Here is a 20,148-nt window from a genome sequence, read left to right on the forward strand (position 1 = left end):
TAAAGTGCCAACCTGCAGTTAAAATATTGATGGCTCTTTGTTACAAGGATCTGCTGGAATCTAATTTAGATTATTTAGTTTAGCTAACAAAAGTATATAATTATATATCTTTTAAACACATCGTCTCCAGGCTGAATTAGTCCTAGCTAGGCCTACTTATATATAATACAAATAATTCTGTAACTTAATAATCATAGGTTGACTTTTTCCTTTCTTCAACTTATGTGGATGTTTCTGAATTACTAACTTTAACAGCTGTGAGTTTTCTTAGAAATACTTCAGTGAAATGGATACAAGGTGTTTTATAAACTATTTTCAGGTTGCGTTTTCATGTCGTAATAAAATCGAATTGCGCGAGCAGCGAATGAACAGATTTTTATTTTGTTAATAGAAAAGAATTTTTCCAAGGCTTCATAAAGTCCAAGCTCCTTGAGTAATTATAAAAATACCTTCAATCATAGCATAAATTTATAGCTGAAAAAGGCAGCATAGTGGTAAATATTTTTTTATGAAATTTCTGATGATCTCTGCACAACATCAGATGCACATTTTATTACTCGACCTTATCAGAAACGACACGAATGAACATCACAATAGTCAGAGTTCATGTATTCAATTGTTTTGAATTCAAACATTTTTTTCAGTGTTAAAGGCAATCCCAGGAAGATTAAGGCTATATAACTAATCAAAATATGATTGCAATTCTGGATGTACACAAAGAAATAACACTAGTATTTGAAAACACAGATTAGTAATCGGTTTAAAAGTAGTGTTCTACTAACTGGAAGGGTCTGTAACATTCATAGAATTATCACTTAGATAAATAGAGGTGGGATCGTTATTAAATCAGTCTGATACAGATAAGAACAACAATTTATGGTATGTACATAGTTAAACACTACATATCGTAGAAAATTGAGTTTTTATTATTGCAATGGGGATTGATATTCCGATAATTGAAGATGGTGCGATAAAGAGAATTTAAACAAAGCACCTATACAAGTATGAGAATAAACTGGAGGGTGAAGAATAGTAAAATAAACGTACATGAGCAGATTAACAACATCTTGGAAGCACATGTGACAGTATTATAATTCATTTTCGTCTCCCTATGGATTTAAAATTGAAGGCATCTTTGGATTAACAGTAAGAGTGCCTGTGAAAGAAGAGTATTAGTCTAACTAGAGATATAGGATTGTTTAAATTATTATGTGGATCTTCTGAAATTGGATATTACGATGGCATGAATGAGTTTAGCGATATGAAGATGGAATTAAAGATTTACTTAATCGGAATTTTGTTAGACTGATGGTGTAAAATTTTCTGTACTTAGAAATCACGAATTATTCTAAAACAAGTTTTTAATATGTCATTACTCGTACTCCTGTTATCATTTGCTAGTAGGGAAGAATATAACAGCTATTGCAATATATTTACACAGATTTCTTCTTGAATTTGGAAATCTGAAAGGTACAAAACCACGTAGTAAAATTCCCCTTTCTTTAGACACCGATGAAAGATAGCTTATAGTTCAGATAATCTCGAATACATTTTCTAAACAGAAGTGACATCTTTTAAAAGTGAAGGATGGCGTGTCTTGTCTAAAGACGATGTCTGCACCACCCTTTCCTTGTCGTCAATTTGAACCATCAGCTGTAAGCCACTTGTCCTCTCCGAACCAGGGATTGATGTTCTGGTCCTCCGAAATCGCTGTATATTTGATCCCAGTAGAATTAGAATAATGGCTGCATAGAATACAATGACCACCTACAGAAAATAAAAATGTATTATTGGATATAAAAATAGCAAATAATTACTTTAAATACCGTATTTTACGAGAAATAAGACGCTAAAGAACTGAAATATTTTGCTGAATTATGCTAAACTTAGGTTTCATTTTATTATATCCCTTTTAACAACGAATTCTCCATCCAGGTTTTGTTAAATACACAGTATCTAACAAAAACTGGTGTTGAAATATCAGATGGAACGTAAATTAGTATCAATCCAAACACAGTTGAAATATCAGATGGAACGTAAATTAGTATCAATCCAAACCCAGTTACATCGACATGTTATTTCTATCTCATGCCGGCCAACTGCATTTAAGAACTCATGTGCAAAATCAGATATAGATAAAATCCAATAATATGAATAAAATACATGATTATTAGAATCAAAAGATGGTAATATTCGTATCAAAATTGCACATCGGGTTAGCCACATGATCTCATGCAACGATTGATATTCCCCTAATTATCATACTCCATTCCCCTAATTATCATACTCCAATGTGGCTATTTATTTTCTATTCACTCATCCAGGTTTCCATCTGGTTTTATCGCAACCAGTATTGAAAGATTCAAGACGGATTACGTGCTGTGTTTATTAAACATCTCTTAATTTGCATATGCATGGCTTCCAACCAAGTCGACATTGTTGGTCACCTTCACAAATAGCCAGAATACTTATGCAATACAATATTCAATGCAGACATTTACCAGCTAGAAAATTACAGGCCATATTTCTTCCAATTAAACCTCCCAACCCATAAATGTTCAGCAATGGAGCAATTCACAAAATTAATTGTTTAGAATGTAATGCGAGCTGCATCTGAGAAGCGAAAAGGCGTCTCAAAGATCGATCGGGAACCCACGTAAATGCAGATTTTAGTTCGCTGCAGCTGAACATGTTTGACAACAAGGTAGGAAAAACCTGAATCCTCTCTCTCGGAGTGTTGGCAAAAGAGAAGGAATAATTCTATCAGGACTTCATCTTTTCTTCTTTCTTGATAGATATCCCTAAATTAAAAAATAATTTAACGTTCAAATTCTTAGCTAATGCAACTGTGGCATATCTGAAGCTTCTTATCCACGACTTACCCTAACCTCACATATCTTTAGGTTCTATGCCCTCAAGAATTAATACCAAGAGTACTAAAAAAGCAAATGTACTGCACTTAATTTTTTTGGTATTCTCAACCTCTTTTTGCTTAAAAAAGACTGAATTTTTAGAACTATTCCATTCAGTTAAAGTTTAACTGAATGGAATAGTTCTAATGATGGAATGGATTCAGTACTGCTCAAGATATGTTTAACTGTTAAACATATCTTAAGCAGTACTGAATAAACGTAATGATGTAACATCAACATAATTCTATCATTATTGAAATTTTATGATGTCATTTGAACACGTAAAAGATCCTAATGACTGTACCTATAAGGAATCGGATGAATAATATTGAAATAAATAAATCTGAAGAGCTCATGCGAATACAGCGATGACAAACCAAACATTGAGTTGGGAAGAGCACCTTGTCTACCTTTTTTAGTGATTAGAGTTCAGTTAAAATAGAACCACCCTGTTTACCAATTTTTATTAAAGTATTTTCTATCGTGTATAAAAATCAAAAAGCTGCAATAATATTTAAAAATATTAAAGGAATTTCTAGTATTCGAAAAAGGTGTAGAAGAATCCTGAATGTGTGTAGAACGTTGTAGATGATTCTAAAGTATTCTAGAAAGTGGAGTATTGTTTCTATATTATAGAAGATTCTAGAGTTTTGAAATATAAATTGAGGAGTAAGTGCTGTAACTTATAAAAATCGAACACGAGTCATTCAGAAAGAGTGTTTGATGTAAGTTTTAATAAGGGAGTAAGTGTAGAAAAAAGAAGTGTCATTATAATATTGTATAAAGAAAGTTATTCCATGAGAAGTATTGGCTAAAAACCTGGTTTTTCGAGCACAAACTACCATTCGATGATTCAAGGAGATTTGCATTTTAAAGGACAATCCACGAGCAGGACGATAGCTCTTAACAACAGAAATACCACAAGCTAAAACCATAATGATTTTTAAACGAAATCGACGATTTACTGCACTTGAAATCCGAGTTGAGTTCAATAGGAAGAGAGAAACTTCCGTGTCTACATCCACTGGAAAACTTCGTCTTAAACAAGCAGGATTTCGTAGTTAAAACCAGAAAAGAGAAATATACGGTTGGCTTGGGCAAAAGGCCATCAATATTGCACAACTGAAGAGTGGAAAAACAATGAACGAATGAATTCAAATTTGAAATTTAGATCCAAGCGTACAGTTTGTAAGATGATCAACTGAAGAAAAATGTTGCCACGTTTAGTGCCTACAGTCAAGCACGGTGGTGGTGGTGGTTCCATGGGGTGCTTCTATTTTTCTGGAGTGGGTGATATCGACAGAATTGAAGGAATTTTAAGAAAAGGCTATAAAAAACGTTCTTGAACATAGTGCGATAACTTCTGGAATTAAGACTTTTTTGGAAGAAATGTTATGTTACAATAAGACAATGACCCGAAACACAGCTCTAAGCTGTGCAGGGACTTTCAAGCAACTAAACAACAGGAAGGTATTGCAGATTATAGTGTGGCCATCCCAATCGCCTGACTTAAACCACATACGGCTTTTATGGGATCGCCTAGAGTACTAGACCATTAAGTCAGTGAAATCGCCCATCTTCGCAAAATTTATGGGGACCTTGCAAATCGCTTGGAATAATATTAGCTAAGGCACTATTATAAAACTAATCACTAGAATGCCACGTCTGGTGTGAGCCAGTGATAAAATCTCACGGATGATATCTAATTAAAAATCAGGATAGTTGTTAATATTAATCATTTTAATATTTTTTGCTGTAAATCTTTCAATGCTTAATAAAAAAATCTCAAACATTGTCACAGCTAATTTTAAAAAAATGCATATAACGAGGACTGTTGTCATAAGCTGCGATTCGTAACTTTCAGGAAGCCAAAAATCAAGAGGAAGAAGAGTTTTATATCCAGGATATTATTTCTTCTTGCAACCTTAAAAAATATGCAATCTTCACATAAGACAATATGTGAGCTAGTATTGTCATCTTCACATAAGACAATACTAGCTCAAGTGACTTGCTATTAGTAAATTAAGGATCAAAAAAGACATTTGTATGTCCAAAGACACCCCTTGCAATTAAGATTATTTTAATTAAATTTTATAATATAATAATCACAGCTAGTTTATAAAATTATAAAGCTTATGGTTCTGACTGGACCAGGGATTACATATCACTGTTAAGAATATGCAAGATCTCAGATTGGGTTCGATTTCCAGGGCGCCAAGCTTGAATAGTTCGACGAGGGCGATCAGCAACTATTGAGTCTAAAGAGGATTTTGCTGTCTTTCAGGAGTTTGCTGTTCTAAAAATCTACGTAAACTAAGTAACGATCAGGCTGGACGAATTCCTGTATGTTTACAAATAAATCAAACGCTATTTCAATTAAAATATCTTAGGAGTAAGCATTGATGAGAGGTGAAGCGAAAAGTTGGACAGTTTTTGTATTGGCGATTTCATGTTGTGAATTCCGATACTGGTTTGCTTTGGAGAAATTTTTGGAGGCGGGTCTCTCACAGTCGTTAGAGTACCCTGGTGAAATTTGATCCTGTCCTATTTGCATCGTGGCTTTGGTAGTGTAACCGGGCTGCCATACAACTTGGGAAAGTAAACAATTGGTCTAAAAAAGTTAGTTCACTAATGATGGAAAGATTGTCTGCTTCTTGTGGAAGTTTTGCCAGATTCCGGATGGTGGTTCGTTTTGCTGCCTTAGCAACTGATCTTAGATGGTGATTATTGTGCTGCTTTGGCTTTTGATTCTAGATAGCGGTTCGCTGTACGAGGGGGAGGATGACAAAGGTTGGCTGGAAACGTCTAAACACAAATGTGATACCCAATAAATATCATTCCTTCTATTTTATTTATACACATTTACACGGATATAATTTGGCGCATTAAAAGGTTTTTAAGTACAGTTGGTCCGAGTGAGATAAGATTAACATGAATCGTGTGCCAGACCTCAGAGGTTTCTTTCAACAACTACATCGATATGCAGAATTAGCTATGGTCATACACGCATAATTCAGATGCAGGGTCGAGAAGCTACGTTTACAGGGGCATGACCATTCGGATAAAAATTATTTATGCTTGTTTCATTAAAATCATGCCGTTTTCTATAATTAATTATAGAAGATGACTTTAATATCTGTAAATAATAATTTACTTAATATTAATTTTAATTTATGAACTTTTTGTAATTTCATTTCTTCAACGATAATTATTTTATTAAACATTTTTAATTTCCTAGAATTTAACTAAGGAATGCTCATTTATCCGGAAAAAAAAAAAAAAAATGGGTAATTTACATTTCGGTTATCGGTCTTCTCCAATTATTAATTTAATTTAATATCCTGATGGAAGCACTGGAATTTTTGCTGTATTTTTAGTTTGTTAGGTGAAAAACAGAACTTATTATAAATTAAAAAATAAAACAAGTTTATTAATTATATTCAATGTTTAAAAATATTAAAAATTCTTTGTATCAATTCCATTCAATTCTGAAGAATCAAAATATTCTGAGAATATACCTCTTTCAAGTACTTACAGTTACGTAAATGACTGCATCGGTGGATTCTTCTGGAAAGATAACCCTCACTTTCTTGCTAGTATCTTCTTTGTCCCCTTGGAGAGCACTGGCAACGAGCGTATCATTACAGAGACTTCCGAAGAGTAATCTGAAAGGCAACCCGTTCTTTTTACTGGCTATAAAGAGTGAAAGTACATCTTATAGAGAGAAGGTGAAAAGAGAACAGAAAGTCATTGGTGAAAAGTAAAATGATACTGTTGCCTCAGACTTTTATGTCTCGCAATAAGAAGTTTTATTTCCTTTGATTTTTCTGTTTCTTTCAGTGATTACCAGCACATTTAGTTCAGTTGGTGTACACAAAACAATAGAAAGGCTAGTGTTCCAATTGCTGCCTTCTCCCCTTCTTGGTGATCCAGGAGATGATATCTTGAAAATGATAATGTCATCCCCTGGACAATGAGGTAATTTTTGTTAGGGTATCCAATATAAACTATTACGCATCATCTACAGCTGCTGAGGATATTCGAAAGACAAAGTTGTTTGCATGTCTAACAAAATAGTAACCAACTATGATGCACATTAGGCGGTTAAACTGTTGAATGTAAATACAGAGATTTTCAGAAGTTTTTCCTGTTACTGATATGAAGCGTTTCTCTTGAACTCCAAAATTGGAGTTGTTCAGGAGAAACGCATGGTTTGTGCTGCGATACTATTCTCTAACCATTAATGCTGAGACTATAATATATTGGATGATCCACTCAGTGTGTCTTGTGAATATCTGGTCATTCAGGATGATCGTAACTACGTAAACTAATTGGTCTGTACAATCCACTCCTTCATTTACTTAATTGAAATAAATTTTGCATAGTACAGCACTAATTAAATAGGCCGGTTAAATTATTCTGCTATTCCACCAGCTCAACTACTAGCAGGAGTATCGACACTTAAATTCAATTCAACTGACTCAGTAAGTGAACGCGTTTGTGGATAAGCTAATGCCAATAACCAATGTTTGTAGCTACTTTAGGCAATTTTAAAATAAATTTCTTAGTTATTTGAAAAGAGCACGATAGGAAAAATCGAAAGTAATATAAAGAAAAGACGCACACACCACATGCAATTCTAAGTACCTTTCTGGAACAGTTGCAAGAGTACGAGAAAACCACCACAACATAAGTATTTAACAAGCTGATGTTTCGAAAGTAAACTGGCCTTCTCAGCTGGCTAATGCCATCAGGTCGAATGTGTGATAACAAAGTTAGAATTAAAATTACAATAATAAAATAAATTTAGAAATGGATTGCAAATTATGATTAGGATTGAATAAAGGCATTTTAATACTGAAGAAAATAGCATTATAAGTTAATGCAAAAGTACATTACAAATGTGCAGAAATTTTAAAGATATGTACAAAGGAACTGACTTTAAAGATCAGCCAGGAAAGGATTATCGACGAAACACCCAAGTGGTGGACACAGCAGTGGCGTGCGTCCATCTTCATGTGTAGAGAAATTGCTTCCAAAACAACATGAACTTAGGAATCTAAAATTTATAGACAAGAACAAATAACGCCGGGCAGGGATGAAGTAGACAACACCATGTCTACACACTCGGGTATAACTAGGATACCGAACAGTATACAGGAAAATTATAAGGAACAAAAGATTTGCTAACCAAAATAACTTTCCTGGAAAGTAAAGTGGCGTGAAGGGAAAAGCAGCCTGGAACAGGGAAGACTAGAGAACGGGGGCGGAATGGGAGGGTGTAGTAACAGTATTTCCTTGAAGTCGGGACTTTAAGTCACTGTCATCATTTTTCGGGTTCGCATTCATTTTGGACTTCCACCTTTGTCTAAACGTTCCATTTTATAGAGGTGGTCCCCTGCCAACTCGCCAATTTTCTCTGTATTTCAGAATCGATCACACAACTATCTAACATTGTTACTGCATCCTCCCACCCCCGTTCCCTCTAGCAGTTTTACTTCTCCATGATTGTACATCAAGTTACCTCATTATTACTTTCACTCATCTCTGTGCAGTTTTGCGATTTTCAATTTCCACTCTGCTGTCATCGGTGCTGTTTTCAACTACGATGCCATATTTCATCTCTTCTTAATTGCATCCCTTGGGAGTTTGCAACCCCCCCTCCCCTTCCAGTATCTGAGTTCTCAGACACTTCCTTCTAGACGATCAGCCGTCACTGGCCAGTTGCATCTCTGCTTTGCCAATTTTGATACTTTGTTCTAAGCAACAATTTTTGCCCAGTTTTGTTTTATGCCCTAGGGGTTCTTGACTGTGAGCACAAAGGCGGAAAACCCCAATGGTGTTCGTCTACCATCTTCTGGTGTTTCGTCACGGTGCGATTTCATTCGCATTCATCGATAACCTCCTTCTAACTGATCTTTAACTTCAATTCTTTTATACATCTTTGTTATTTCTACACATTTTGTAATATCCCTCTGTATCAACTTCCAATACATTATTTTCTTCAGCATTAAAATGCTTTAATCAATCTTGTCGTAATTCACAATACATTTGTGAACTTAAATTGTATTCTGTTATTGTGATTCACTGTTTTAAATTTAAATCGGTCCTTTTGAACAGAAGGAACCCGTATGGACATTTTTTTTTAAAAATACTGTTGCAGAGTTGATCTCCAGCAAAGATTGAGTGATTTTCCTCCCACAAAATCTGGTTTTTCATCCAGAAAAACAGGCACATCGACGGTTGAACACATCCAGTTTAAAAAAAAAAACGATGTACTGGAGACTCCTATCTTTAGTAGCGCTTCTTTTTAGCACGCATAATCCGTCTTAATTGTCCACTTTTAATTTCAGCTAGTGTAGACCCAGATTAATCGATTATGTTGTCCGTAGGGAAATCAGTGCTCCCATTTCGATTCTTTTTCGGCGATAGACCCGCATGATAAGTCAACCATGAATATTAGTTCAGCAGAGTGGAAACGAGTAGTTGGCATTCAGATCGGTTATTTTTTTTTTCTTCTTTACTAGGTTGCTTTGGGAGTTTTAATACCCAACACTTTTCTCCCTAATAGCTTCCGGAATCGTCCACTTTGTGAACCCCTGGATTAATAAGTCATCCAAATTTGTCATTTGCCTTACTTCGGTTTTATTATTTACGAGCGAACCAAAACTTTTTAATATCTTCCTTGATCTCAATTTCATCCAATTCGCTCGCCTACAGTTTCAAATTCTCTCTGTACGAGTTGTTGTAATTCGCTTCTTGTAATTTATAAAACTTTATTGTTTAAACCTCACTGATTGAAAAACTTTTAACGATTTATGTGGCTGAGCGCAGAAATTTGATTCCATTGATGTGGTATCTTGTATATGTTCCATCCATTTAAAGTTTTTCACCAGAAAAACTTCTTGGCTTCTTCACGCTGGATGATTGCCAAATTAACTTAGCTTTTATTTTCATCCATGCATCTTTGCATAAAAGATGCTTATTTGATTAGTCTGCGTGTTATTTTCAATTTAGTACAGCATTAAACGTGTGGTCTGCATCAGTAGGGTCGGTGGGTGACTGTTTTCACCGAACACCCTTGTTAACTTGTGCTAATCAAGTCAGTTTCGATTGGCATCCATCTTCTTACGTTAAATATTGTTCTTATTTTTTACACGAGAACTAATCGAAAAGCCTTTGCTAGAATTTTTTTTATTTGAGAGATTTTGTAGTTTTAGAATATACAAATTAAAGATAATCTCTTGATATCCTTTTTATCATGTTTTTTCCGGTAGGTGGCGACATAACTGGCTGTTGCGTCATTCCAAAGATGGAATCTGTCCTGTCTTGTGTCCACGCTAAAAGAAGCAAAGAAGTGTTGTACGAGGTTTTTTTTTAGTCCCAGAATGTTACATCCAGTTATACTTATCTGCGGATGACAAACCGGTACTGAGAGAAAGTGAAAGATGAACAGGTCGATATCAAAGATACGGAAAGGTCCGGCCAACCAAGAACGTGAACTTCGAACAGTATTGCTGCTGTTCAAAACAGCAGGCGAGTGATCATCAAAGATATTGCTGTATTAAGCCTGGAACACCTGTAGTGCTATCATCCTGAGAGAAATGGTTTTTGCATCTTCAGAGATGAAAGCCAGGTTCACCATTACACCCTAGAACAATAGGTACAGAGTATTGTGTGGAAAGGCCTTCCTCTCTTCCGCCAAAACGTTATACTGAAGTTCATTAGCGAGAAAAGTGATGATGTGTTCTTGGAACATCAGAGGACTCATTGAAGCTGATATTTGGTAAGGGCTGCAACTTCAGTGTCGAATCATATGGAGATACATTGCAGCGTTTGTGTGCTGCCATCCGGGGGAACTCTCCGCCTCTGATGAAATCCGGGTATTGATTGAAAAAGTGCTGCACCTTGTGGTGTATTGCAAGTAACAGTACATTTAGACTGGAGGTTTCATGTTTCACAGTTAAGTTAAACGTCTACAATTTAATTCACTGACTTTCAATAGGTTTCTTTGAACTTGGAAGTAATTTTTCAAAATGATAATGACGGTTGTGATTATATAGAGTCAAAAGAAGCTTTGGGATCTAACAAAATGTTTAATGAAATATGGATTCTAACGTAACCAATCTTCCAATGGTGCGAAGATAAATGATAGGTGCTAAAATTATAGGAAAATTACAACTAACGAGAAATACACGGAAGAGAACCAAATAGGATGCACTCCAGCATATTTGTTGAGAAAAATTAGCTGTTATGGAGGTGGAGTCCGTTTATTGGGACGGTTTTTATACAATATTACTGGCTGCCTTACTTTATTGGTAGACTCGCTTTACAGTCTTTTTATTCCATCTCGGTAGGTGATTCCCCTTTGGAACCATCGCTTCTCACCATCCAAGTCGACATAACAGCATTTTGTTTCGTTTTTCCAACATTTGCTAGCTGATGTCTGCAAAAGATTTAAAGATCTAGAGAGAAATCAATTGATCTGAATTGCAAATATGTATGGGCAAGGATTATTTGTTGGACGAAGCCGAATAATACGTCACTCAACTCAATACTGATAACAGCAAGCAAGCTCTGTAGATTTTACTCAAGACATCCCAGCAATCTTTGAGTGATTTTTGAATATTTCTTATGCAATAAGCACGATTTTGATAAGGCCTCTCTGGATCGTGGTAGGAACTTCAGTATGCATATCAGTTTTGATTGGCATCCCACTTCCATGTTGCGGTTGTCACAACACATGCAAATAGGCGTTTATATTCGTCGTTTAATATTGATATGGACCTCACTGAACTGAGTTTTGGATTACTAACTCAACTATCTGTCGATTATCATTTGAGGCTAATCAAGTATATTAGTTATATTTTCTACAGAAATCATCATTTTTTTTATCTTTAGCAAGACCCTCTTTATGAAGATTGGAGTCACTTCACGGGGTCTCGTTTTTGTACAAGCTGGTGAAGTTTTCATATAGATTCGCCTGCATGGATCTTCCATTTTTTGCTTTTTGCAGTACTGAGGCTTAATACTAACTTAATTCTTAACTCCAATTGATGAGACCCTATACACTGTACTAAAAATGCATGTACGTATTCAGCGCAAGAGAAATCGATAAGGAACAAAATATTTAAACCCTTTCCCCTCCTTAGCGAATCACTTAAAATAGCGTACTTTTGAGATTAGAAACATTTGTCCAATACTGCTCCAATTCCACTCCTCCATGCAGGCAGTTTTGTTTTGTTAGTACCACTGTGCTTCATGTTATGGACTACTTCTTTCAAGTAGAGCATTTCTGCTATTCTTGTCATCACTCGACCAAAGAGTCTTCTTTTTCTCTCCACCCGCCCACGATATCTCTCAACTCTTCTTAAAGTGTTATTTGAAACGAGGAGAAACAGAAATAAACGTTATATTTGCTGTACACACGCTCAAACAATATTGGAACTAGAACTCTGTGGGCTATTTCGATCAGTCCACACTCTAAAAGCAACCAGCCTATCGATGCACATTATGCGAATATTAAGTAATTTATTTCCCAAAAGTGGCTTTGAACGCATGAATATATTTCAGATGTTCCCTATTCACCTTTCATTAATTAAAGTGCATAGTTTTGGTGCTTACATGGCTTCGTATGAGATCAATATTACATTCCAATGGCCCGCCTTATTATTTTTAACTGCCATATTACAGAGATATGTATATTGCGCTCATTAAGGTCATCCATTAAGCCCAAAATATTTGGCTGCGATGCCAGTAGGAAAAATAACACGATTAATATTTCTTGGTAAAAAAAAAAGCATAGCTATTTTAATTCCTACGCTTTTTCGCAGAATATAAAGTTTTAATTAAATGGATAATTTATTATAAAAAATTTGAGTACTTTGAATAAACATTTTCACTTTTCTTTTAGGAAATAAAATAGATTGAAAAAAGCGAAAAGGAGAATGAGAGAATAAAAGAGCATTGGGTTTGTTTTAAGCTGTCCTCGCCCCGTTAGTGGAGCTGTGGTTCGGACTCGACGATCGAATATTATCTTTAGATTTAATAATGTCTGCTTTCCTCCTGGAGTTAGGAAATGAGTTGAACGACATCGGTGGGTCTTTTTGAGAGAGAAAAAACAATCAAAGAACTCTCAGTTGAACCTCGCCCCTTGTCTTTACCTTCCAAGATCTCTGGTTCTTTGTAGATGCAGTGGTAAAAGATGGGTTGCCGATTTCTGAATTCGTGTACATTTTGGAAATTAACTGGATTCTATATTTGGGGACTTCACTTCGACTCATTTTATGCTCGCCACTCATGGTTGGAGATTTCTTTTTTACATATTTCTCTTCTATTCAGAATATTAAATAACTTCCACTTACCAGCTTCAAGACAGATACCCTCCATTATAAATCGAGAGCAAATCTTACAGCAAGAATAAAAAATAGCTGTTCTAAGGACTTGCATGACCCCTCTTCCTGCGATGGCAAAAAATAAAATTGTCAAATTCCCATTTCTTTCACGTTGAGTCTTTCAGTTAGGTCTCTGCCCAAACAAATGCAAGCATGAAATTCCCTTTTCCAATCGTCAAAAAAGGAGATCATGACATAAGCGAACCGTTGATCTGTTAGGAATTATAGTTACATCAATATAAATATTCAGTTTCCATGATTGATATCTTACATCAGTTTTTAGTCGCATTCTGTCATTTCAAACTCAACTAAAATCATTTGCTGAAGGTTGACATATCGATCGAATTAATTTGATCTGATCATTTCAAAGTTTTTGAATTCGTTCTTCGTGACTTCTCTTGTCGGAACAACACATTACTACGGACTGCATGACTTGGCAGTGTGAATTATAGAATAATCTGAGTAGAAACACAAACACTAATGAAGTTAGAATAAATTGGGCTAAAATATCTCGAATCTCACAAACACTCAAATTCCCATAGCCTAGCTGTTGGTTTCCACACAGCTCTTCTTTAAGTCCTCTGCTTTTTATGTATTCACGAATGATCTGGCTGCATAATCCAATGGTCGTAAAGAACACAAAATTACAAACTTAACTATTCCCCTCGGTAATAAAATTTGCTCATGACTCTTCCACCTCTCCATAGACTCATCAATTCATGTATTTAAATGTTATCTCTGTCGTTAAAATGAGTTCACTTCCCCAAAAGAATTCAATGAAGAATTTAAGGGTCTGCACTTTGACTAATACGGGGCAGCCATAATTAAACTTCCCATAAGCCTTTGCTTGCTAAGAAACGGGCGACTGGTATTCAAGTTTGGAATCGAAATGTATCAAAGGATATGGAAAAAGCTTAGGGAGAAAATGAATTCTAAACCTCCGCACACGGAGGGACTAAGAAAAGTTTTTCAATTTCACAATATGCTGGAAGCAAAGGACAAAATTTGACGTTCGTTTTATCCCTTGCACTGTTTTTAATATGTGGATGGTGTCGTCGTGCATAAACAGTTGTGTGAAAATATTCAAGCAGTTGCAGTGCTGGAAAGACCTTATGTAAAATACATGGTAGTGCTGATATCTTTTTTTGTTAATAAAGAAGATAGTCTTCAAAGGGTCTTTCCAGCACTTTTATTGCTCCAGACATTATGAATAATTTAATATCTTAAAGAAGGTATGGGACATCTTCTCGATCTTGCAAATTCTTTAAAGAATTGCAACTGTTTCGACCTTTTAGGATATCGAGGAAATCTGAATCAGCACTGGTGCTATTATTACGTGGGGGACTGTAGACAAAGAATTTACCAAGTGCAATTAGAACGTGGTTCTTTTGATGCATTAAAGTCCACACGGGTACTCGAGGTAGAACTCGCCCTGTGTATTTTTCGGGAGCAAATATTTCCCCTTAAATCGCTGCATTATACATTAAACACTTGCCCATTAACATGCAGAATATAAACAAATTTTATGTAGCTGAACAAGGTGGCTCATAAATCTGGATGTCCTCAGTGCAACTTGGTGTGTTTGCGGTGTTCTTAATTAGAGTTTTTTTTTTTTTGGCCTGGAAAAGGCCACTTCGTTAAATCATTGCACGTTTTGTTTTAAAAGTTTAGCGCTGTTTTCGACGAAGTTTTCCAGCAGTGGAATAAATGGACTGTGCACATTTTATCATTTCTGCAGCTGCTAAAAACATTCTTGGATTTTTTCCACGAACAAGAGAAATGGAAAGAAATTAAATTTTTGACATTTTAATTCCTTTTGGTTTATACGCGATTATTCAAGAAAGTTCATTCGTAAAACTTTCAGTTTGGTTTAATGAGCAAATAAATCTCCACTTATATTTAACGCAACTTATTAAAAACAAAATATTTTATTTTTGGTAAAAATATTTTACTCTTTTAAACAGTTATTTTTAACAGTGAGCCGTATTTTGACTTGGAAGACTTGGAGTTGTAAAGTATGCAATTTGAATTAAAAACCAAGAGAGAGTCGTCTAGATCGGCGATTCTCAAGATTTTTAATTATCCCTCCCCATAAATAGAAACAAGGACATGAAACTCACCATATGCAGTATATTTCAATGGAAAATCAAACGTTTAATTCCTTGCAGCCCTCGCTTTACCCCCCCCCCCCCAAGTAATTTTAAATTCTTTTGAGCCGATGAAAGATCTGGGAGGATGGAGAGCTCACGCGTGATGTTCTTTTTTCTTCCTGGTGTCCAAGTCCACTTTGTCTTTTGATTTCAAGCATCTTCTTTTTAGATTTTACATGATTCTTTTAAATCATCTACAAAAATTCTTAATCATATTCTACGATCCAAAATATGAAAAAAAGTTTAAACATGTGTCCAAAAAACCCTCGTTTTTTAAAGTTCTCTTTCTGATTTTACAGCTATTGTTGGAAGAGGTCTTTGCACTTGAATATACACCTCAGCTCTCCAAGGTGTGCAGGTGTGCATTCATAAACATTCCTTCAGTGGTATGGATTGTTTCACAGCCATCGTTTTCCCATACACCAGGCTTTCGAAATGACTCCACAGAAATACTCAAACGTTGGTTGGGTATGTTGACTAAGCAACAGGATCTCCTGAACAAAGAAACGATATCAGTATTTCATTTACTATTCTTTTCGCAGATTCATGCTTCCATCCCTTCGTCCAAGGATAACGAAGGCTTTGTTGTCCTATAACACGGACAACAGATTGATGAATTCCGAAATAGTGTTTTCGGGTACATTTTCATACGATTTGTCTTAATTTTAGACCATAGAATATTTCGCACGTACCTTTGAAACATCCTGTATATTACTTAATGCGTTATTTCAACATCTAAGGGCACATTCGTTGATGATGGCGCTAACCAATCCTGACAAATAACCTGTTATCAATGTTATCCAGTTTTATCAGTCACTTAGCAAACTTACCAATACAAAACACTTTATAAGCCGAGCATGGTAAATATTTTTCCGAAGCTTTTCTTTAATGAGATATTGACTTTGGTGACTGGCATTTCAGGGATTATTTTTTCTGTCCATGGCTTGATTGGAGCAGCTACAAGTCACGACATCGTATCTGCGTCCGAAATAACGTTGTTTTTAAGAAACGTAGGATGATTAGTACTGTCATCTATTCTCCCTTGTATCCATCCAATGAGCACGTAATCTAATGATATATCCACACGCTATTTCTTCACTACCTCTGCCTCCAAAGCGGGACGCGAAACCGCGTTGTTCCTTTGACTGGGATCGCTTTTAAAGCAGTCTGATTTCTTTCATTTTACGCGAACTGAGAGGAATTTAGATGCATTAGGGATTTAAAGCTTTCAGAAATGCCATCTGGCTCGAGATGTATTTCAAATGTCGCTGTCAACATTTGAAACCTCCAGAAAGGTCATGGAGGTTGTTCCATAAAGTGAAACAGCAAAGGTAGCGAACCACGCTGGATTCACAAGGCTTCATACAAAGTTAACCCCTGTCCTAAAGAGATTCGATCATTTTAAAATACCTGGTAATCAATTCGCGCGTTTATTCTGAAATAAATAAATAGCGCGTGCAGTTTTAGGCATTACAGAAAACCCAAGTGATAATGAAAATCCTTTTATCTCAAAAGATTAAAGGTTGGTCTCGTCCCTCTAAGAGCCTGTATAAGCGGTTTACTTGGATTAGCACCAGATTCCGGTGTTACCTGGTGATAAGCGCATTTACGTAGTCACTTCTAGTTGCTGTCAGAGGTCTGGCTTCGTTGAATACGACGAACTACATCTTTTTCCACCCACATCTCTTTATTAAGCGATGTGCTTGACCTTTTGCTTCTCACCTTATAATACCTCGTGTAATCGGTTTATATCTGTGACGCATGTGCAGTATGTATCTGTTCAAAGGCTGAACGTTTCAAAAATGTTATAGAAATCTTGGACGATTTATAACCGAAGAGCGAAGACGATTATTTACCCACAGAGGGTGGGTGGTGCCTACGTTCCACTCACCAATGGCCTTTGGTACTTGTTTTCCCCAAGGGTTTGACCAAGGGCGATACAGAATGGGAGGATTTGTTTGAAAAGGATTGCTTTTTTGAGCTTGCTTTTGGGTGTGGTGTTGGGCTGATGAATTTTGGACAATGCATCCTCAATGTATTATTTTTGTTCTTGTTCAATCTTGTTTCTGTTTTATGTAATTGCAATGCACTTGTTGATACAGATACCTCTGCCTCCTACTTTGCTAGGAGCGAAGGGAAAAGCCAAACTAACCAGGGTAGAAAATAATTCGCTCGAGAACGTATCTACAAGAATACCGAGGAGTGGAGAGATCGTGTTGGGTGTATTGCGTCAAGCCAAGTGAGTGGAAATAATACAATGTACACTCTGAGATTAGTTTTAAATATTATCCTTTTCTTTGCCCAAGATTAATTTATAGTTTAGTAAGTGTGACGTCACTATAGATTTTCCGTTTACTGGGTGGAAGTAGACCCATCTAGGTTTCTTGTCTGATCCTGTCTTATTCGGTTTATTAAATTGCTGGAGGTTTACACCACAGCGTAAGATGCAAATGAATTCGCTTGTCTTGAATAATATCTAGATTAGTATAATTACATGTAGGAATTACAAGCAGGACGTATGCTGGAGGATAGTTGACAGGATAACTAGACCATGGAGATTAATAACATTTACTATCGTGTTAATTTCTAATTGATGTACGCAGGGCGCTCTTGTTTGGGCACGTGAGACGAGACGTGAATACCCAGTTGGATTAATTTAGCGTGAGAATTGTCAGTTTGCATTGAACGTTTTCAGGGGGGCTGTTTCCCGAAATGTTCCATTCTACTGAGTTGTGCAATTCGAGAAACTGTCTTATTTTGAGGTTTGTTTGACGAAGTATAACCCCTCGATTACTTTTGAAATGTGTCAAAGTTAAATGAATGTTTATGCAATTAGTGATGTTGTATTATACAATCTGACATAACCCGAAGTGTTAGGCTCTTTCATATGGATTTTTTTAAAAAGGGAAAATTTATAATTCTTAAAAATTACCAGCACATATTCTGGAGTGCTGATTACAGTCAAATTTTTAAAAATCTTTTATTACTGAATAAAAGATGAGAGTAATAGAAAGGTCAAAAATAAGGTTTAGTTTAACGTTCAGTGGTCCTCTCTCTCATTCATTTATATAATTTCTAGTTAAATTTTTCTACCAAAAGAATCAAGGTATAATTAGGAGCAAAATACCGACAAAGAAGAAAAAAGGAAGAGTTGTAAAGAGCAATCCATGGAAAATTTTTCAGAGGAGAATCTAGAAAGTACTAAGTTAGTGACAGCATTCTCTTCTGGCTCTTAGTGTTTTTATTGCCTCCGACGTCACCAGTAGCAGGTTTGATGGACTTCGTAAGCATGAGGGTTTAACCCATCCTTTTATTTCATTCAACGGTCTGCAAAATAAATCTCGCTGTGGTGGAAGACATATTCTCAAACATCTGCAGAATCCCACGAAGGCGCCAGGAATATTTGCATCAGAGCTTTAAATAGCATCTCGCAGAGAAAATATGCCCTTCTGAGAACGATACTCCCTCTCAGGTGATCATTTGTAGCTTGGTGTGGTATTCAATTCAACCATAAAATCCAAACAAATCGAAGTTTCATTAGATATCACCTACCCTTTTATGAAATGGAACGCTCTTTCATTAACAGCATCGAGTGTTTCTGCATACGATATAATAAAGGTGGAGAGATGCTGTAGGTGTGAAAATCAATGCAAGAATAGGCAACACGGAATATCTCTGGCGTAGTTCTTGTACAACTGCTTCTCGGGCGCATCGAGATTGTACCAATAACTAAATAACACCCAGCTAATGGCGATCCCGAGGTCCCGAACAACTCATGGATGCAAAAGATCAATGGAAGCGGATAAGGCTTGTTCAGAGTAACAGAAAGGGTATTGGATTGTCATTTGGCTTTCTGTATCCCAGTACAATACTGCTTGACGTCTGCTTGACGAATCCCGATGGCAAAAACAGTGAGCGGATCCATCCTGCAGGTGTCAACAGTTCTGACTGGTAGTGGTGGTATTAATGGTTGTGGGGAAGGGGAATAATGTGGCATCCAAATTAGCATTTGGATGCCACCGGTGCATCCCTTCATGTCTGAATTTCACAAGGTCATAATTGTATGAAACTGATTCCAGTAATGAGTGAATTCATCCTACTGTGGGGGCCTCCTCAGTTACCAGATCTCGGCTGAACCGTTATTTTAAGTTGTTACCTTTCTCTATTCCTCCTCTCTTGATTAGATGACACCAATAACTAACTTTCTTAAGAGGTTGTGTTCACCTACCCCCACTAGAAAGAATCTAAAATTGGTTGAGGAGTCAGGATTTTTTGCAGAACTCATTACTGGACCGCCTCTTTATTCTAAAGGCTTGTAGGATGCTTTCACTTCCAAAGGGATTGTCAATTAGGATCAATCAATTTGGGACCAATTGTTTCCAACGCACATAGTTTTGTCTATCAGAAAAATACATGCAAGAGGAGACAATCTAAATTCAATTTTTTTTTTTCAGTATTTTACAACAAATTTCGTCAATATACACTGTTACCAAGAATTTAAGAAACTGAAAATATAATTCATTTTAGGCAGATATAAAGGAAACATTGGGAAACGAGGCGAACTTGAATAAGTGATGAGACGCTGTAGAACTTGACTTAAGACATTTCGAGCTCAGTATTCTAGAGGGATCTGTCTCAAACATTGTTAATCGAAACACACCCTCTGAATTTCCACAGTTCGATTTTTAACTG

The 20,148-nt window shown here is 36.1% G+C and overlaps 1 protein-coding gene across 1 annotated transcript in view; it reads right to left on the minus strand.

Moving 5' to 3' along the window:
* Nucleotides 1-434: 434 nt before the first annotated feature.
* Nucleotides 435-20,148, minus strand: part of LOC150078972 (uncharacterized) — a 43,463-nt gene continuing 23,749 nt past the window's right edge. The window contains exons 2-3 of the mRNA XM_090383418.1: nucleotides 6,448-6,577; nucleotides 435-1,767 (exon numbers count right to left, since the gene is read on the minus strand). Of these exons, the coding sequence (XP_090239544.1) occupies nucleotides 1,555-1,767; nucleotides 6,448-6,577 (343 nt within the window). The 3' untranslated portion in view covers nucleotides 435-1,554. The remainder of the gene's footprint in view (nucleotides 1,768-6,447; nucleotides 6,578-20,148) is intronic.

Source organism: Mastigoproctus giganteus, chromosome 10 (genome assembly GCF_048544385.1).
Source record: "Mastigoproctus giganteus isolate SK-2022 chromosome 10, ASM4854438v1, whole genome shotgun sequence".
Lineage (NCBI taxonomy): Eukaryota > Metazoa > Arthropoda > Arachnida > Uropygi > Thelyphonidae > Mastigoproctus > Mastigoproctus giganteus.